The sequence below is a fragment of the Anser brachyrhynchus genome, assembly GCF_964034855.1.
Source record: "Anser brachyrhynchus genome assembly, chromosome: 10".
NCBI lineage: Eukaryota > Metazoa > Chordata > Aves > Anseriformes > Anatidae > Anser > Anser brachyrhynchus.
Window position 1 is genome coordinate 19,359,951 of NC_137705.1, and position 18,244 is coordinate 19,378,194.

Sequence of the window (18,244 nt, forward strand, 5' to 3'; positions counted from 1 at the left end):
CTATAGCCCACTTCAAAAGTGAGGGTACTTAAAGCTGTCACTTCCTAAATACTCTAGTTAAAAAACGCACTCAGTTTATGGTCACAAGCGTTAGGGTCATTTTTTTTGGTAAGGTGGTGAAATGTTATTTTGTTTTAGAGGCAGCAGATTGCAAAATAGTTGATAGAATGATTGGAATGGAATGAGACACTGACGTTCCAAAACCAAAATATAATTACTTTCTGCCAAGATTTTGTCTTCTCCAGATTTTCTATTAGAAACCTGTGAGAACTGCTCTTTTTGATTCACTGCCTTTTTTTTAATCAGTTTTTGATTAACTATAGTTAATATTTTTCTTGTTCATGAAAATATCTGGTTTTATGCTGTACTGACATTAAAAGTGTAAGATTTTTCTACCAGTAGGTCACTTGTGTATTGATTTAGATAACTTCTTTTTTTAATTGAAAAAAGTATGTTGTGACAAAGGTATTTTGGATTGATTTCCTGGTTCAGACTTACTTGCCAGTGTCCCTTTATACACTAAGATCGTGTAAAAACATGTATTGATTTCAGCGAGTACAAAAAGAATTGGCTTCATAAGATCCAGTCTTATGAGGTGATGTTAATGGCAGCTGAAGGAACCGTGTACGAGGGGTACTCAGAGAACCCACTTTGGCATCAGCTCCCATATTGCACTCAGTCTATAAGCCATTTTAACCCTCTGTTCTGAATGAAAAAAATCACATTAAGCTGCATGTGCCTCTCTTTGATGGCCTTGCACACTGATCAATTAATGCTCTACTCTTTTCATTCACTCAAGCTTTTAGATTTCTTTAACACTCATGTTTCTGAAAAGATAATACAAAGTGTTTAAATTCCCCCTTGGCTTGCTACCAGTGTAAACGGACTATAAATATATTTTTTTTATTAAATATTTACTGCATACAGATTTTCACACCTAGTTATTTTCTGTCAAGGTACAAGACAGTGGAAAATCTGGCTCAATATCTTTGAATTGTTCTTTTTTTGAGAATAACAGCTGCTTAAGCATGTTTCTGCTTTTCTTAATCGTGAGAGGAATATGTTGAGCTACCCCTGCTGGTGAGAGAGAGCTTCTGCATGTCTGAACCCTAACTTTTATCTTGGGATTGTTTTCTTTAAACCAAATAGACCAGAGAAAGTACTGCTTGTTTATTGATTTAGGACTCTTCCTGCCTGTTTCTGGGAAAGAAAAAAAAACGAATAAAAAGCCACCTTCATTATTTCATTTTTAATTTCCTTTCTCCAAAGTAAGCAGAGCAAAATTAGATTTAGTCTGATGCATATTCCACAAATAAATTACATGGAACTAGAGTGGTTAAATGAACTTTGCTTGGGGATTATTGGAAAGATAAATATTTAAACACTGAACTTGAGGTAAGTCATGTTTATGAAATACCTATTTTTTTTGTGTTGCAACTTTTTTTTTTTCCTTTTTCTCCTTCTATTCAACTCAACCATGAGGACATTAAAGTCAGGATGAATGCCCCTTCAAAAAACTGTTTCCTGCATTGTGGCCAGCAGAGCACTTTTTTTTTTTTTTAATCAGATGATATGTGTCTAGTTTTATTTTTATATACAACAATGAATATATTTTACATTATATCTTAGTTAAATAATCAAAAGTAAATTTACAAGAATTCAAATAATCTCTTGAAAATAAAATATATTATGTAACTGTAAGTATTGTTTAAAAATACATAAATTGCAGAAGCACTTACAACCCTTTGAGCAGTTCAGTGTACGAAGCTTAACTTTTAAGAATTTATATTAAATTGATAGACTTACAGTGATGCAATCACAGGATGAGACTAGGAAACCTGGCTCATAAACTTCAGAACATTTCTGAAAGAGGAAACGATATGCGTTATTCCCATTACATACAGGAAGATACAAAAAATAACACAGATGAAGACTGTAGTGGCTAGTTAAATAACCACCTACCAGTTAACAAAGCAACATTCACATCAGTAATATAGAAGATGATAACGGTGCCTTTAGGTATATATAGGTATGTATATATATCAAACTAGAATACTTATTTCTACAATAGAAAGCATGATAAACACATTTATGAAAACTTTAAGTGCCCAGATATTAAAGATTAGTTAAAATGTAGGTAGATAGATGTTGCTTATCTTTGTAAAGTCAATACAAATAATCTTCAGTTTTAAAACAGATGCAGATGAAATTGCTTCTGAGTGCAAGTCAGCTTCATTGTTACCAGATAACTTCCATGAATGTAATTTATAGTCTCTAGTGTATTTTGGTCGGAAGTTAAATGTCTGAAGTATCTATAATGGTCAGAGTTTACTAAATGGCATACATTTTCAAATTTAGCCTAATTAAGAGCATAGGGACTTCATAGCTAGCTAAAATTAAATATTTATTTAATTTATTACAAAATGGAAACATATTTTGTAGCTACTCGTGGTGTTTTGTATAGAGACCTCTGTGCAGTGTAACTGCTTAGAAAAATGTCCTGCAGTGCCAGTAACCAACAGGTTTCCCAAGCAGTAGAAATGGGGATGGGGTGCATTTTGGCCATTGAACCTAAACAGGACCAGGCATACACAGGTCCGTGAGTTCAAAGTCAATGCTTAATTGGACAATTCCTTCAAATTTTATGAGGGTAAAATCATGTCGCACTCTGCAACTAACTTGAATTCCATTCAGGGAAAATAAATAACTAAGTAGGATTTCTGACTAAGAGCTTTAGGCTTGGCTCAGGTTTAGAAGAGAATAAACTGACAAAGCAGAAATACGTTGTAAGAAAGGGATGTCAAATCTCTGATCTCTGCGCAGATCCTAAAAAATGAACCTGCATTCACTAGACTAATAGTGCTGCCAGCTGCCTCTAGTTACAACGTATGTTTTGTTTCTTTTTAAAACACAAGTTAAGTTTATTTTGTCAGGTTCACTGGAAGGACATGGCTCTTGTTGAGACGCTCAAGTAACAGGACTTTTTAACCTGATGCTGCTGCTGCTACAGTGGAAATTCAAGCACAGGACAAAAATTTCAGTTTAAAGGAAATCACAGTCATGAATTCAAGAGGAATAGAAGCACTAAGTACACCTTAGTAAGAAGTACTCTGGCAGATCATTTTTTATTTTTCAGTATAGTGCATTGAAAATACAGGCAGCAGTATAGTGTAAACTGGAGGTCTTTAAAAGACATTTAGATTTAGAGCTTAGTGATATGGTTTAGTGGAGGACTTGTTAGTGTTAGGTCAGAGGTTGGACTAGGTGATCTTGGAGGTCTCTTCCAACCTAAATGATTCTGTGATATTACAGTTCTTCATGAGCACAACATTAATCAGATAAGTGTTCGTGAGCTTTATAATCTTGTTAATTAACTGCTCAGAGGTCACAGTTGTAGCACCTATTTTAATACCTTCCTTTCTACAGAGCAGTTTTTATATTCTTTAATCTTCCCAGGTTTTCTCTCACCCTGTAGCCTTTGTTACTGCTTTCCACCAAATTCATTTACAAAACTGTGATGTTTATTGAATGTTATCTTTTCAATTTTCTTCTTTCCACATTTCATGCTTGATGGTGTCTTCTTGTTCTGCACCTATTACATGGTAGTTCCAAAAGGGTGATCTCAACAAAACAAGCGTCCCAGGCTTGGTAACTGTTTACTCCACTCCCCCATATTGCAGATCAATGGATGTACCCACATGTTTTGAATGATGCTAATGAATACTTTTACAAATATTCTCTGTGTGGATAACAAACTAAATCTTCTAGGATACGGATTCTTTCCTTTCTCTCAACCAGAAAAAAAAAAAATAATATATATATACATATATATATATCCTCTGCCAACTTTGGTGAGAAGATGAAAGGGGAAACTGTGTTTTGTCTTTATTTTTTCTTCATATTTGGCTGGCAGGGTATTCTTAGTTTTGAAAGTGAAATACAGTCTGTACACAGACAGTTGGCTATTTACCTATGTACATCTGCAGATCTGAGGCCAGGAGCTTTCACATCTTTTTGTGCTCATGAGCTTATCTGGAACTCATGGTTTTAATGGTTATCTGATGTCTCAACAGTTGTTCTGTCAGTACTTACTTATCCTGTCTGAGTACCTGTACCATTTGACTGGTGTCCTTTTAACCACTTTAATTTGGCAATTTTTTCTCATATTCTAGCAATGTCAAAGGCTAATTACAGAATTTTCTGAAATTGAACATTCAGTATTTCACTGTTCTTTCACTGTAATTATTAATAAATGAGATCAGAGCAGAAGTTAGGCCAGCCCCAAATCTTTTATAAAAGCAATATGTGTGACTTCCTGGAAATATCTTGACATTTCAGAAGAGCAGTATGGTATTATTTTGCAGCTTTTAGGCATTTTAAATACATTCTGACCAGAGACTACAGAATCTTTAAAGTTAATTTGTGTTTGAAGTCCGTTCAGTAATCATCCTAGCAATACTGAAAAGGGGTGTTTGATGTAATAACTTACATCAGCAGAAGAGTAAAAATCCAAAGCACTTCACTACTCTTAATATCAACAGTTGCCAAAAGCTTTGTGGTCTCAAGCTAGCTAATCCAGCAGATGTCATGACATGGTTCTGAAAGACTTGATAACATTAGAAACATCCTTCTGTGATACATTTCAAAACTATTTGTTGTGAATGTGTGCTTGCCTTAATTAGCGTTTGTTCAGCAATTTGAGAATATTGGGTTAAATTTCTCCCTGGATTTAGTAGTTCTGCCAGTATAACTTATTCTTGAGATAATTCTTTGTCTATTATATATCTAAATAGTGTCATTACAACTAGAATTTGCATTGTATTTTCTCCCCCTTTCCCCTTCAGGAGGGGGAGTGAGAGAGCAGCTGTGGTGGAGCACGGTTGCCCACCCGAGTAAAACCACCACAATGTCAAGCATGAATGAACTCCCAGTATGAAGGAGCTCTGTATGAGCAACCATGAGATTTTTTCTGGTTTTTAAGTATGTAAATTCTCGCTATTAGTATATGATGGAAAATCCTAAAAGCTATCATTTCAGAAAAGCAAATTCAATGCTAAATATTTCTCATTTTGAAATTTAGGAATCTAGCATTCTCTTGCCCAGATTTTAAAGATATTCTCCTTCAGAATTTTTACTACTTCCTTTCATCTGCAAAACATGATAGACTTTTGCTCTATAGATAAAAGGAGCACCTACTCCTAGTAGTACCTTGTTGTAGTCAGCGTCTTCAGCCATGCAACTTATTCCAAGCTATTCTAAGTTGCTCTGCAGAAATGAAACTTCATATTAATTATAAAATAACAATGTGAGAAGTTAAAACCACAGAAATGAAAACATATAGACTGAAACAGTCTTTTTTAATTTTTAGTAGCTGATAAAACATTTTAATACTCAATGTCATTATTTTGATTAATTACATTGTATTAGCAAACATAAGTAATGTATCTCAACTGCTTTTTATGTAGGTTCCAACAAAGAGCTATGACAGGTTTTCCAGTTGTTGCTAATATTTATTACCAACCCAAACATATTTATATCTATCTTTGGAAAATTCTATTGCATGTTTGACACATGTATTCTCCTTTCTCACTAATTAATAATAATACATTATAGTTTATTGCATTGTTATTTAAGTTATAGTAGAACTGTTTATACTAAAAAAAAAAGTAAAGAAAAAGAAATCTAGATATATTTCAGGTATGTTTTATGTATATGTAAGAGATCATGTGGTATAGACCACTTCCATCTCTCATACATATGAACCTGCCAAATATATCAATGCAATTTCTGTTGCTGATCTTCCAATTTTGAATTCTGATTTTTTCCATTTTTAATTGTCACAGCAGAATTTATACTTATCCAAATTAAAGAAAACCTTTAGCATTATTTTCATAAAACAGCCCCTTCCCCCCCAGCAATACAATTGAAAGAAAACATGCAATGACTCACATGCACCGGGGGGAGGTTTAGGTTAGAAATGAGGAGACATTTCTTCTTAGAAAGAGCAGTCAGGCATTGGAACGGGTTGCCCAGAGAGGTGGTGGAGTCACCGTTCCTGGGGGTGGTCAAGAAAACTTTGGACCTGGTACTTAGGGACATGGTTTATTGGGTGACATTGGCGTTAGGGGGGGTGTTGGACCAGATGATCTGGGAGGTCTTTTCCAACCTTAATAATTCTATGATTCTATGATTACTATCAGCTCTATTTAAAACTGATCCATTCATACTTGCTAGACCTTCTTTCAAGGTAACTTACTGCCAAGTAACTATACTGCAAATTAAAAGGAAACCCATGGAGCTGGTACATTATCAGTGTCAGTTTCGTGGTTGTATGTACATAATGTTCACCCAAATGTATGAGAAGTCTTGAGATTGCCTGTTCTGCTAAGATGAAGTAACAGAAAAAAACAGATTGGGAAGAGGTGGGAGGAGGACTCAAACTGAGTTTTCTGCAATTTCAATAAGAAATTTCAGTTTTCGTGATAGCTTGATAGAACAATACCACACACAACTGGAAACTAGTTAGTATTAGCAAAGTGACTGTATGAAGGCACACGTGTAGAGCCTCCATATGCAATGGGTGAATTGTGGTAATTACAGTAACAGCAGGAATAAAGAAACACTGCTAAAAAAGCAAAATAACTACAACTTCATCATCTCTGGATTTGTGGGCCTGTCACGGTGATAGATATGAACAAGGAAAGCACTGGGATAACTTAATATTTCACTGCCTTCTATGCTAGGTTTTTGTCTGTCTGATTTTGAAGAACAATATTCAGTGTTTTTTCTCTGCAATAACTTCTTCTCTTTGTCTATATTGGGATGTGGTATACCACATGAAATCTTGATATTGGACTCCAGAGCAAAAAGAACAGTATTACCTTAAATGATGTTAGCACATTTTTCTAAGGGAGAAAGCTTTTTTTTTTTTTTTTTTTAGTGTTTGTTCCTGTGGTCCACAAAGGATTCCACAGCTATGGAATCACGGGAAAATACGTGGTCCTCTTAATTACAGGAGTGCCATTTGTATTGCTATACTTAGAGGTCTGCCAGCATTTCCATTACAAAGCCTGTTTCAGTGGTTTATAGTTCAATCACAAAAATGTGCTGCTGCCATTATGAATCTTGAGTCAGGCAATGATTTGTTCCCACCTCCTCAAAATTGAAAATAAAATAAAATAAAATAAAAAAGTGTCTGGTTTTAAAATATGAAAGCAATAAATAACTAGATGTTGACTATATAGTACTTCGCATTCCTACAGTTTAAAAAAAACTTTATTTTGAAACTAATCATGTTTTTTAATGCTTACATGATTATAAATGCCTTTAACTTAAATTGGTTAGATTGGAACGGCTCTAGAAAATTAACTAAAACAGCTAAATGTATTCGGCATTCAAAGACCAATTCTTGAAATGCTTCTTGCGCCTCTGTACACAGTAATAAAACAGAATGTGTCAGTATCACAAAGTACGCTTTCATGTACAGCTCGGTTACATCCTATATTCCTTACTTCAGGATAACTGAGAGCATTGAACTGACTCTATGTAAGTGAAGACGTGTAAAGTGCCACTAATTAAATATATTAATATATTATATTAAATATAATCCTATTGTACCTACTTTAATTTTACTCTAAAGTTAAATTCTCCTTTGATATACCTTTTTCCTGTTTCGTACTATATCAAAGAGATAAATACAAGTATTTTAGTATAATAAATTTTGGAAATAAACAGCATGCAAACACTCCCCTAGTAGTTTATTGGATGAATTACTAAGGGAGCTCAAGTCCATTACTTTATATGTGAAGCTTGCTCTGTTCATGCTCACAAATAGAAATCTCAGCTGCAGCTGGGTCATACAGCAACAAAAATATTTTTTCCAAAAAGAACTATTAGGAGGTTATCTTCTCTTATGTCAGAGTACCTCACCAGTGAATTTGTAAGTTTATTCTTAGCAAAGGATGTTCAGCATTACAAGAGAAATTTCAAGCTTCTCTTGTAGAGCCCTCAGTTCATAGTCACCTTCTGTTATGACAATCAATATAATTTTGGAGGGGATGGGGGAACATAAGAAAGCAAGCTCCATTATATATTTTCCTACTAAAACAGCCATAGACTTTAGTTTAAGAAATATAAGGGGGGATGGGAAAGGGAGGGGAAGGAATAGGTCAAACTGATGCCAGTGGCACATCCTGTTGAGCAACAGTGAAGTGAGTGGGAACTGGGAAGTCAGGAGACACCAGTCATCCGCTGTGCCTGTTAGAAAAGCTTCCATGCTAGGTGTAGGAAGTTACAAAAGGGCTGCAGTGATGGGTGTCAAAAGTTCCAGCTACACTGTGACAGGCACACCAGATATGTCAGTGAAATTCTAAGTGGATCTTCCTTAGCTTTTTTGTCATCTTTGGCTGCATAGCCTTTAAGGAGATTAGAAGATAGGGTCTTTTTTCTTTTCCTTCCTTCCACTAACACCGTATAAAGCATTCGGAAGAGGATAAAAATGCCCCCTGGAATAAGAGCACTAAAATCTGGGAGAGAAATCTATGAAACTTAAATTAGCGTATCTGACACTGAAGAGCTGCCATGCTGTAAGTAAACACCAATCTTGAAACTTAAAACTGCCAAGAAACAGGAAAACAAAAGGCAGTGAAGTTTGAAGTGTCTAGTGCGTCTCCAAATCAAAACTTATCTAAAAAGTTGCAAATATTTTTATGATAGTTCACAGAGGGAGATTTTTCCCTGAACCCTAACCTAACTTTAACAATACAATGCTCCTATTGTGCATATAGCTGCTTCAGAGGACTTTTTCCTAAAATGACTTTACAATAAGCAAAATTAACTGCCTCTCAAACTTCTTCCAGTAAATACTTATATTTTGCTGAAACTAAACCTAGAATAACCAACATCACTTGTGATTGGCTGATAGACAGTAAGCAGAGCAAGATTTAACATATCCCAGTTCAATATAAATTAACACTTATGGTTAAATGAAATATCAGAACAATTTGTAGATGCCTGTTCAAATTACCATGTGGCAAAAACAGATTTGGCTACATTATGGTTGTTTAAATCATTTTCATAAATAATTTAATCATTTAACTCCTAGTTGATTTCTCTAACATTTCTTCTTTGTTTTCCCTCTTAGCTAACAATGCCAACATTTCCTGTTGTTGTGAAGATTGGACATGCTCATTCAGGCATGGGAAAGGTGCAGATGCTACTTACTGCATGTTAGGAGGCTGGGTGTTTGTCTAAAATAAATGCATGTTCCATTGTTTCCTGGATATTTTAACTTTTCACTGTCCAAATTCTGTCTCTGATCCTTGCTCCTGCAAATCTCTGCTTGTCTATTATTCAAGAAAGCATCTCTCTTTAGGAAAATACTTGCGTAATGCATAATATATTTTCACATTAACACATAGTCAGGCAGTTTATGTGTTGTCCCATGTAGGACAGTTTTGGAAACAAACTGAGATGCTTTCCTGAAGCTGAACCTTGTTTATTAATGTAGTTGACTGTGGTGAAACTATTGAAGAGTCAAGGTCTGTCTGTACAATCCACATTTTTGGACCTGGGAATCTAGGAAGGTTTTGCCTTGGTTCTCTGCTAGTTTCAACTTGATACAGATTTCTTCTTCATTTCCTGTCTTAATGTATTCTCTGTGATTGTTTCATACCACTATATAACTGCTGCTTTCTTTCTCCAAAGTAATTGCATTTCAGTGGTGAGTACAGTTGTTTTGATACCACTTATCTCACGATGATGGTTCAAGGAATATGATTTAAATCCCACTTTCATTGATGTCAATGAAAATTTCTAGTCATTACCGATTAACCACCTTCTCTCACTGAAAACACTTTAATGCTGTGTTTTAGATTTTAAATCATCAGAGAATAGTTACATTTATCATCCTGAATCTCCAGAAGCTCCATAACATAATATTTGCCACTAGCAACAGAAATAGAAAGATGATTTATTTGTATTTTGTTCATTAATTATGCAGCTTGTATATTATATTCTTTTGCCTATGACTGTTTTATTTAGTACTTAGTAAGTCAGTGGAACTCTGGCAGCCAGCTTAATTGAGAGCAGAATTAACTATTAATTACTTAAACTGTGGTTTCTGTGGATGGCATACATGAAGTATTATAATGTTTATACTGTATTTTCAATATTCACCTCTCGTTTATAGAAAAAAAAGGAGCTATTTGACAAAAATATTCAGCATATCAAACGTCTACAAATAAAAATAAATCTAGTGGGTTTTTTTAGCTATAAAGTATTTCAAGTCTTTAAAGATTAAATGCCAGTCTTTTGTAGTGAAATGTTTACTGTCAGCCCAAATAAAGGTTCTTCTCATACCCTAGTCCTCCCTAAAGGGATTACTAGGAGTAGTGTTTCCATTTGTCACAGTTAGACTCACATAAGCTATTAAGCTTTCAGAAACTGAGTTGAGACCACTGTATCTGGTTCTGTGGCTCTCAATCAACAAATTACTCTGTATTGTTCTGAATCTGAGTTGAGAGCAGCAAATACTTAGGCCTTATGACTTGTTTTGGCTTCACAAGATACCATTTAATATGCAAGTCCTATCTCACAGCTGTGACCACTGTTGCCTACAGGTCCCCTTTTAAGCATCGGGTGACAGTGGAAGCAAATGGAAGCAAAAAGATGCTGGACTTGCCAGAATTTGCAAACTCTCCTAATATTAGATAGCGTGGTACATACTAATCTCTGCCTCCTTTCCTCACCTTTCTGAAATGTACTTTGGGTTAATGCCTTGTTGGAGATATAGTTTCCCTCTCCTATTTTCTACCAGCCCTAAGACTTTTCTAAGTCACTTTTTCTCCCCCATTTCAACCAGCTTCCTTTGAACTCAATGGTAGATGTGTGCCCTCCCTGTCCCAAAGTAATACCTCTGCCTGCCATCTGTCCTCTAAAGTCTCCTTGTCCCTCTCCACTGAACCAATATTGCCCAATTTTCCGCCTCCCTCTTACTTCAAGATGTTATAATTGGTGGTATTAATACCCATCACCATCTTATCGTAGTGTTCTAGATCTAGGAAATCCTACTCCTAGAAAGCCCGACTCCTTGCAGAGAAGTAGGACAACTGATTCTGCTGTGTTGAGCCAGCCCTCTGTGTTCCATGTGAATGTACCTTCATCAGGATGTCTTTACCCCTCATCTCCTCTCTCATGGGAGATAAGTGACACAGATGTGATAGTTCATGGTGGGCTCCGTCTACAACCAGTTACGTGAGCAGTTTAGAAAAACAAGAATTGTATATAAATTAGTGTCACACATTATCACACCTTTGAAAATTCTCCTAAAAGCTGCAGATTCAAAAATTATCAATCAACACTACAAAAAAAAAAAAAAAGGAAATAAAATTCGAAAGAAAAATAAAATCTACTATTTGCAAGTTGCTTTCTACAGATGAACTGGTAACATTTTGCCTAGAAAAGCAAATACCTTAGTGCAGGAATGTTACAGAATCTAGAAATCAGATAAAATATCCAATACTTTTTTATGAACTCATGCTATCAAAAAACATATTTCTCATGAATGCCATTTACAACTGAAGTCTATATTTTATTTCTAATTGCTCTTTTTCCTTTTGTATATGCTGTTTATTTGTGGTATGATGACTACAGATCAAGGTAGACAACCACTACGATTTTCAGGACATAGCCAGCGTGGTAGCACTTACTCAGACCTACGCCACTACTGAACCCTTCATAGACTCCAAATATGACATCAGGATCCAAAAGATAGGCAGTAACTACAAAGCATACATGTGAGCCAAAAACTTATCTTCTTTCATCGTTTATTTCAAAACTAATAAGCACCAATAAGATTAAGACTGTTGGATGGGCTTCTGAGTTGAAATGTGGTGACTCTGTGCCTTCATTGTCATATTCTTCAGAAATACAGTATGTTAGACTTTCTGTCTATATCAAGACTTTTTTCTTTAAGTTGATTGTCACTGAGAGGAGGAGAGTAACACAAAAGGTGAGCCTATCAGAGTGGTTTTCCTGCTGACCTTTAATTATTTTTTCATTTAAAGAAATGGAAGGGGATTTGTTTTCTATAGAGGACTTGTTTTTGTCAAATTTTCTCTCCCTCTAAGGATATTTAGATGGCATTCATTCACACAAACCTGAATGACAAAACTTTAATGGAAGGAAGTGCTCTTCTTTTAACATAACAAATGTAAGAAAATCTTACAATGGCTTTCACATATATGGGTAAAAATCTCTTCTAATTTGAGAAGAGCCCTTGGAGGATCCAGATATGTTTAAAGATTATGACTATAGGGAGGCTAAAGTGGTGTTTCAGTTTTAGACATATTAAGCAAGCGTAGCAAAACAGATTATGAGGTATTAGTTGAGCTATGGTAACTGTCTTTATGCATTTTTTTTAACTCTTTTGGCTATGATTATCATTTCATTCATGTTGTTAAGACAAGTTAGATTATCTCATGTATTTGTTCCCTCATGCTTACAGTTCTGAGGCAGGAAAAACAACATGGATAAAAATACACGTACATATACAGATATACATACAAAGATATAATGCTAACAACTCCTGCAGCATTGGAGAGATAAAAGACTTCTTGTATATTGACATTTGAATTAAAAATAAATTAAAAAAAAACAACACACACACAGAGTAAGGGACAGTCAAATTTTTACTAGTGTTTGGGAAACTAGTGTTTGAACTTTAAGCAACCTATAAATATTATGAGAAGCAAAAGTTGGAGCTTGGTTAAAGAAAATGCATGAAATATTTTTTTAATATTAAAGATAGAGTTGGCATTAGGTCTCAAGTAATTTAGAAACAACCAACAAGCTCTATCAGAAATGCAGAACCTTCTGCCCAGGGTGGGGGCAAAGAGCAAAATCTATCTCCTTCGGTTGGTATTGAAGGGCCATGTACTGTGACTACCCCCCCTGTGACATTACTCTCACAAGATCTAAACTGTATGAGCAACTACCGGCCTCTCATGACACCACAATTGGAGGGGTATTTGAGAATGACTTAATAGTCCATCTGCCTCTCACTGTGCATCTGAGCAGAAGAAAGGACAACACAGAATAGGGTGGACATACTGTCCCCAAAGGTCAGACCCACCCAACAGTATGGACACTCCATTCTTCTGCTCTATTTTGAACACAGAACTATAAATTTTACAAAAAATGTGTTGGAAATCTGAGTTGTGTGCCATGACCAAGGCAGAACATTCAAATAAATTGCAAGGTTTTGGGTGGTTTCTGTAATCCTTGATCCAAAATCCCTGATTTTGAGTGTTAGCAAAGCAAGCCAGAAACTTTATATCTCAAGCTCCCTACAGAACTTCAGATGCGTTGGGCCTACCCTAATACACAGCCTCTCCCTATAAGCTTAAGAATCAAAAACAAATGCTTTTGAATGATACAACTTTTAGTCCCTGGTTTCTCCAGGAAAGTCAATTGCAATTCTGCTCATTTGTCTGACATTGGTGTTCCAGACTGTTGACTTTTCCTGGCTTTAGCCCCATAATTTGAGGCATCCATCCTACTTTTAGGAAAAGTAGCACCATATTCCTACACCCCAAAGTCTTATATATCTGTTCAAACAATATCTTGGTCTGGATTCACCCTTTCCCAGACAACTTCTAACTTACCTCTTCTTATCTCTTATGCCTTAACCTTCATTTCTTATTGCCCCAGATTCTTCCCTGCTCCTTTTATTCTACTCAGTGACATTCAACAGCTGTGCTCTCCCTCTACTTCCAGTCACCAGTCAGCCTTCTTTCTCTGTCTTAGACCTTTTCATGCAATTATTTCAGCCTCTTCAAGGCTAGGATAGTGCTTTTCTCTCTTATGGGTGGTTTGATAGGTACTGTGCTTTTCTTGTGCTCTGCTAGCCATCTCTCCCCTCCTCTCTTGTTTATAATAAGCAGAGTTGATTTGTCTCTATCTTACAGCTCCCAGGTGGCGCAGTCTTAGCAATAAAGCCCAACTGTTAACAGTTATTGACATACCTCCAGATACCAGCAGTCAGATGCAATATTAGTAACTTGATGGTTCATTCTCTATGGTAGAACCTGGACCACTACATTTCACAGGAGAGAGCCCTACATTTTTTTCCTTGACTTGAAATTTAAATTCTGTTTAGTCTCTGGAATATTTTTTGTAATAGTCAGCCACACAACATTTATCATTTTTAAACACGAATGTTTCTTCTTCGCAGAAGAAGCAGTTGGCCTAAGGGACAGGAAAAAAAAAAAAAAAGTATAAAATGACAGTCTGTTCTTGCTACCTTTTATTTATTCTTATGTTTCTATTCCCTCAGAAACTGAGTTCATCCAGATGCTAAAAGCCTAGCAATATTTTTTTCTCTAGATTCTTTCATAGAGTTAAATCACAAAAATTAAATACCGATCCGTTGTTAGAAAGCATCATGAAAGGAGAAGATTTACCAAATGTCTGTAGAATTCTTCATATGCATACATACACATTATGTCAGTGGTATATTGTTTTACAGCTGGTTCTCATTTTGTTCTGTGACACAGGAACAGAGTACTTAAAGATCCACCACAAAAAATACCAGCTGAGCATTTGTTTGTGTAATTTAAAGAGAGTTATTAAGAGCTTCACTTTTATAATTCTGTGGGAAATTGTGGTATAAGTGGATCCATGACTCACAAAACACTGGTGCTTATCATCTGTCAGTTGAGATTATAGCCAAATGCAACATCAGATCCCTCTAAATACCACAGCTCCTCAAAACTTTTTGTGACGCATACTTAACTACACTTGGTACCATTACAGAATTCAACTGACTTCAAGGAAATAGAGTTTAAAGGGTCAAACACAGTGAAGAAAAACAGAAATACAATAAAACTACCTTTAAATCTCTTCTCCAAAAGCAACACAATGAATGCATAACAATTTACTTCGACCAAAAGTTCAATAAAGCAAAAGTAGAGCATATCAGCCAAAGAACAGTACTGTAGTAACAAACTGCTAACTAGACTACCTACAAAAGAATTGTAGGTAAACCTTTCTACATGTTTTGTGGCAATACTTGTCCAGACAATTTGGATTTCATGCTTCAAATGGTACTAAACAAACCAGACAGGTGGTGGAAAAGGGGAAAAGTCAAGTTACCATGAACTATATATAGCAATCATAATTCCCTTTTTCCCCAATTAAATTAAAACAGTTAACAATTAAAACAGTTCTTCATGTTTTCAAAGACCAAATCAAGTGAAAGCATATTAAGCCTAAGTGTAAAGCACTCAAATGTGATTGAAGTTGTTCTCTGTATTATTGAGTATTTAGTAAACGAGGAGGAAATAATGATATGAAATAATGATGTGAAAAACCCTTAGCAATTATCAGAACAGAAGTGAAGAAGGGTGGGAAACTTACATATTTCAGTAGTGGAAATCATACATGACTTTTATGAAATCATAACTAAGGTTTATCATCGTAGATGGTCAGGTAAAGGCACTTTTGCATCACTTAGCCATGGTCAGATGGACCAGCCCCATTGTTTTGGAGTCCCTTGCCACAGACCTAGCATCAATGGCTCCAGTCCACAAGCTGTCAAGATTACACCAGTTAGGGCTGTGTCCATAGCATTCCTCTCAGTCTTAATCTGGTCCCTATGGCATCATTACAGCCATCCATACATCCAGTCTTGATTCTGCTTCAAGTCCAATAGGGGACGTTTCAGGTTGTGGAGTGAAAATATGGCTTAAAGCATCTTTTCTTCACTACTCAACAGTGCTGAGGTTACATCAGTGCAGCTGAGCATCTGGAACTAAACACTTGCTAAAAGTTTTCAGGACTTTTTTTTTTTCTTTTTTTTTTTTTTCTCTGAATTGATCACACTTATCTTCCTGAAAGACACCTTATATGGTACGTGTTAAGGAATGCCTTTGAGAAGTCTGCAATAGAGTTCAGATGTGGTTTGTGAGAATTATAATCTCTCTTCAGAAATCGTGTGGAGAAATAGCGAACTTAAACATTTTAATTGTTCTGTAAGTACACACATACAAATAAATGTCACAAAATAACCTTATTACCAGGAAAAGTTACCTTACACATAGCATGTCATGTGGACCTTCCCTTTTCAATATATTCTCCCACAACAAAGAATAAGAACTTTACGCTTTAAAATTTAGCTACCTTTCTGAGACTTCCGTAGAAAGGTCAACATTCCCCCACAATTGCTACTGACCCTTGTAATTAGGTTAATGGAAAAATGGAGAGAAAACTATTGCTCCTGCCTAGTATACTTTTAATATATTACAGATGTTTCTGTTATTTTATTAACTGGAAACACTTCATGATTTGTATCCTTAGCCCATTCTCAAAACAGCATTTAGGTTTCAGAAAAGAGCTATCTTCTCAACCCTGGTAACAGTCCTAGGGTCTGAGGAGGAGAAAAAATATATATATATTTCTTACAGATAAAATAAAAGATGGTATACTCGAGCGTGAACTAAGCTGCTTAGATTGTATTAGTAAACTAGCAAAGAGTGAAAACTGGAGGAGAAACAGAAGTCTAGCTCTATAAGAGATCAGAGATGTAGACATCTTGACTTTAAAGTAATGGGACCTAAATCTGTAATGGTGTGGATTTGAAATGAGAAGCTGAAGCCTCACTTCCTTGACATTTGCACTAATAATATGTTACAGGCTATTCAATCCATTTATCACTGACAACAGTTTATTGCTAACACTTGCACTTAATCATAGTAGTTTTTAAAATTTTCTTAAATGACTAAATGGGAAACAAAAATTTCACAGCATTGTCATACTTCATAATACTGTGATGCCTGTTAAAATTCTTCATGTTTTAGATGTTCTACTGTAAGCTGCCAGATATGAAAAAGATGTAAAAACTGCCTTAAATATTAATGTTAAGATCAGAGTAACTTAAGAGATAAGGAAAATATAAAACCACTGGCTGTTTTTGTAATATTTCCCCATTTTCAGGAGGACTTCCATATCCGGAAACTGGAAGACAAACACGGGCTCTGCGATGTTGGAACAAATTGCTATGTCAGATAAGTAAGTCCAGTCTCATGTAAAAGGTAATTAAAAATACATATTTTTAAAAAAATCTTTTTTTTTTTTTAATCACATTGGTGACATGCAATTCACAGTAAATGAAGATCCCCCATTCATTTTGGAAAAAAACTTGGAATTAGATGAAAGAACATGAGCCAAGAATTTCCAGAGGAGTTGTCTCAGAATTAAGCATCCAAATTAAGTACTTAATGGTCTTACCCCATGTCACAGTGTTTTAAATTTTTCTCCTACATCATCTATTGTAACAAAGCAATCTGGTCTAAACATTGTCTATTTAAATTGTATTTCTCTTTTCTATAAATCATTTGTCATTTCTGAAATGTCCTTTCAACTGCACTGTGAGTCTTTTTGCCCAGATGCTGAGATATTCCAAAGCTTATTTCCTTCATATCATCATTCCAGCTCTGTACTTTGGTATACTATGCTTTTCTTTTCTCTCTCATCCTTGTGCTGGTTACCTCTTAGTAATTCAGTCTATCACAGTATCCATGCAGTACCATTTTGAAGCTCCTGTCTACTACCCTTCAATAGTGCTCATTTGCTCCAATAACAACATATAGGCCTCTTTTACATGCAAAGTAAAGCTGTGATGCTTTTTTATGGCTCTGAATTTTATTTTGTCCAGCTTCTCCAAAGTTTGCTACCAGTGGAAGCTGAAAAAAATCTGTACAGTAAAAACATAATCTAAAATTCAAGAGGTTTTTTTTTTTTGGTTTTGTTTGTTTGTTGTTGTTTTGCTTTGATTTTTTTTTTTTTGGTTGATTGGTTGGTTTTAAGTCTGGAACCTACAATAACTTATTCCCTCTTATGAGCTGAGAGAGACACAGGAGTTGAACCATTGCCTGCCCTAAGAAAGGTGCAAATAAATAAGATGGGAATTACAACTCCCTGCTGTCCAACCCCTGTCTAGACTGTGTCCTCACTCATCTCCCCTCTGGGGATGGAGTGGAGCCACATTATTTTCTCTTTCTCATTCCCCTCCCACCTTCCTTTAGAAAGTGAGGTTATGCATTCACTGAGAGGGAAAAGAAAGTGTGCTTTAGTGAGCATAATTACAGTCCACGAACTACTTCTCTGTAAAAACGCAGGCACTTTAGTTTGCCCATAAGGAAAACTAAACAGCAAGCATAGGCAATGAGTATAAAATGTTAACCTT

The 18,244-nt window shown here is 35.5% G+C and overlaps 1 protein-coding gene across 2 annotated transcripts in view; it reads left to right on the forward strand.

The window, feature by feature from the left end:
* Window positions 1-18,244, forward strand: part of SYN2 (synapsin II) — a 176,904-nt gene that overhangs the window by 121,004 nt on the left and 37,656 nt on the right. For both annotated transcript variants that reach the window (XR_013955728.1, XM_080606754.1), the window contains exons 6-8: window positions 9,143-9,205; window positions 11,653-11,795; window positions 16,993-17,067. Coding sequence is in view for 1 of the 2 variants with exons in the window: in XM_080606754.1 (XP_080462880.1) it covers window positions 9,143-9,205; window positions 11,653-11,795; window positions 16,993-17,067 (281 nt within the window). In the remaining variant the exon portion in view is untranslated. The remainder of the gene's footprint in view (window positions 1-9,142; window positions 9,206-11,652; window positions 11,796-16,992; window positions 17,068-18,244) is intronic.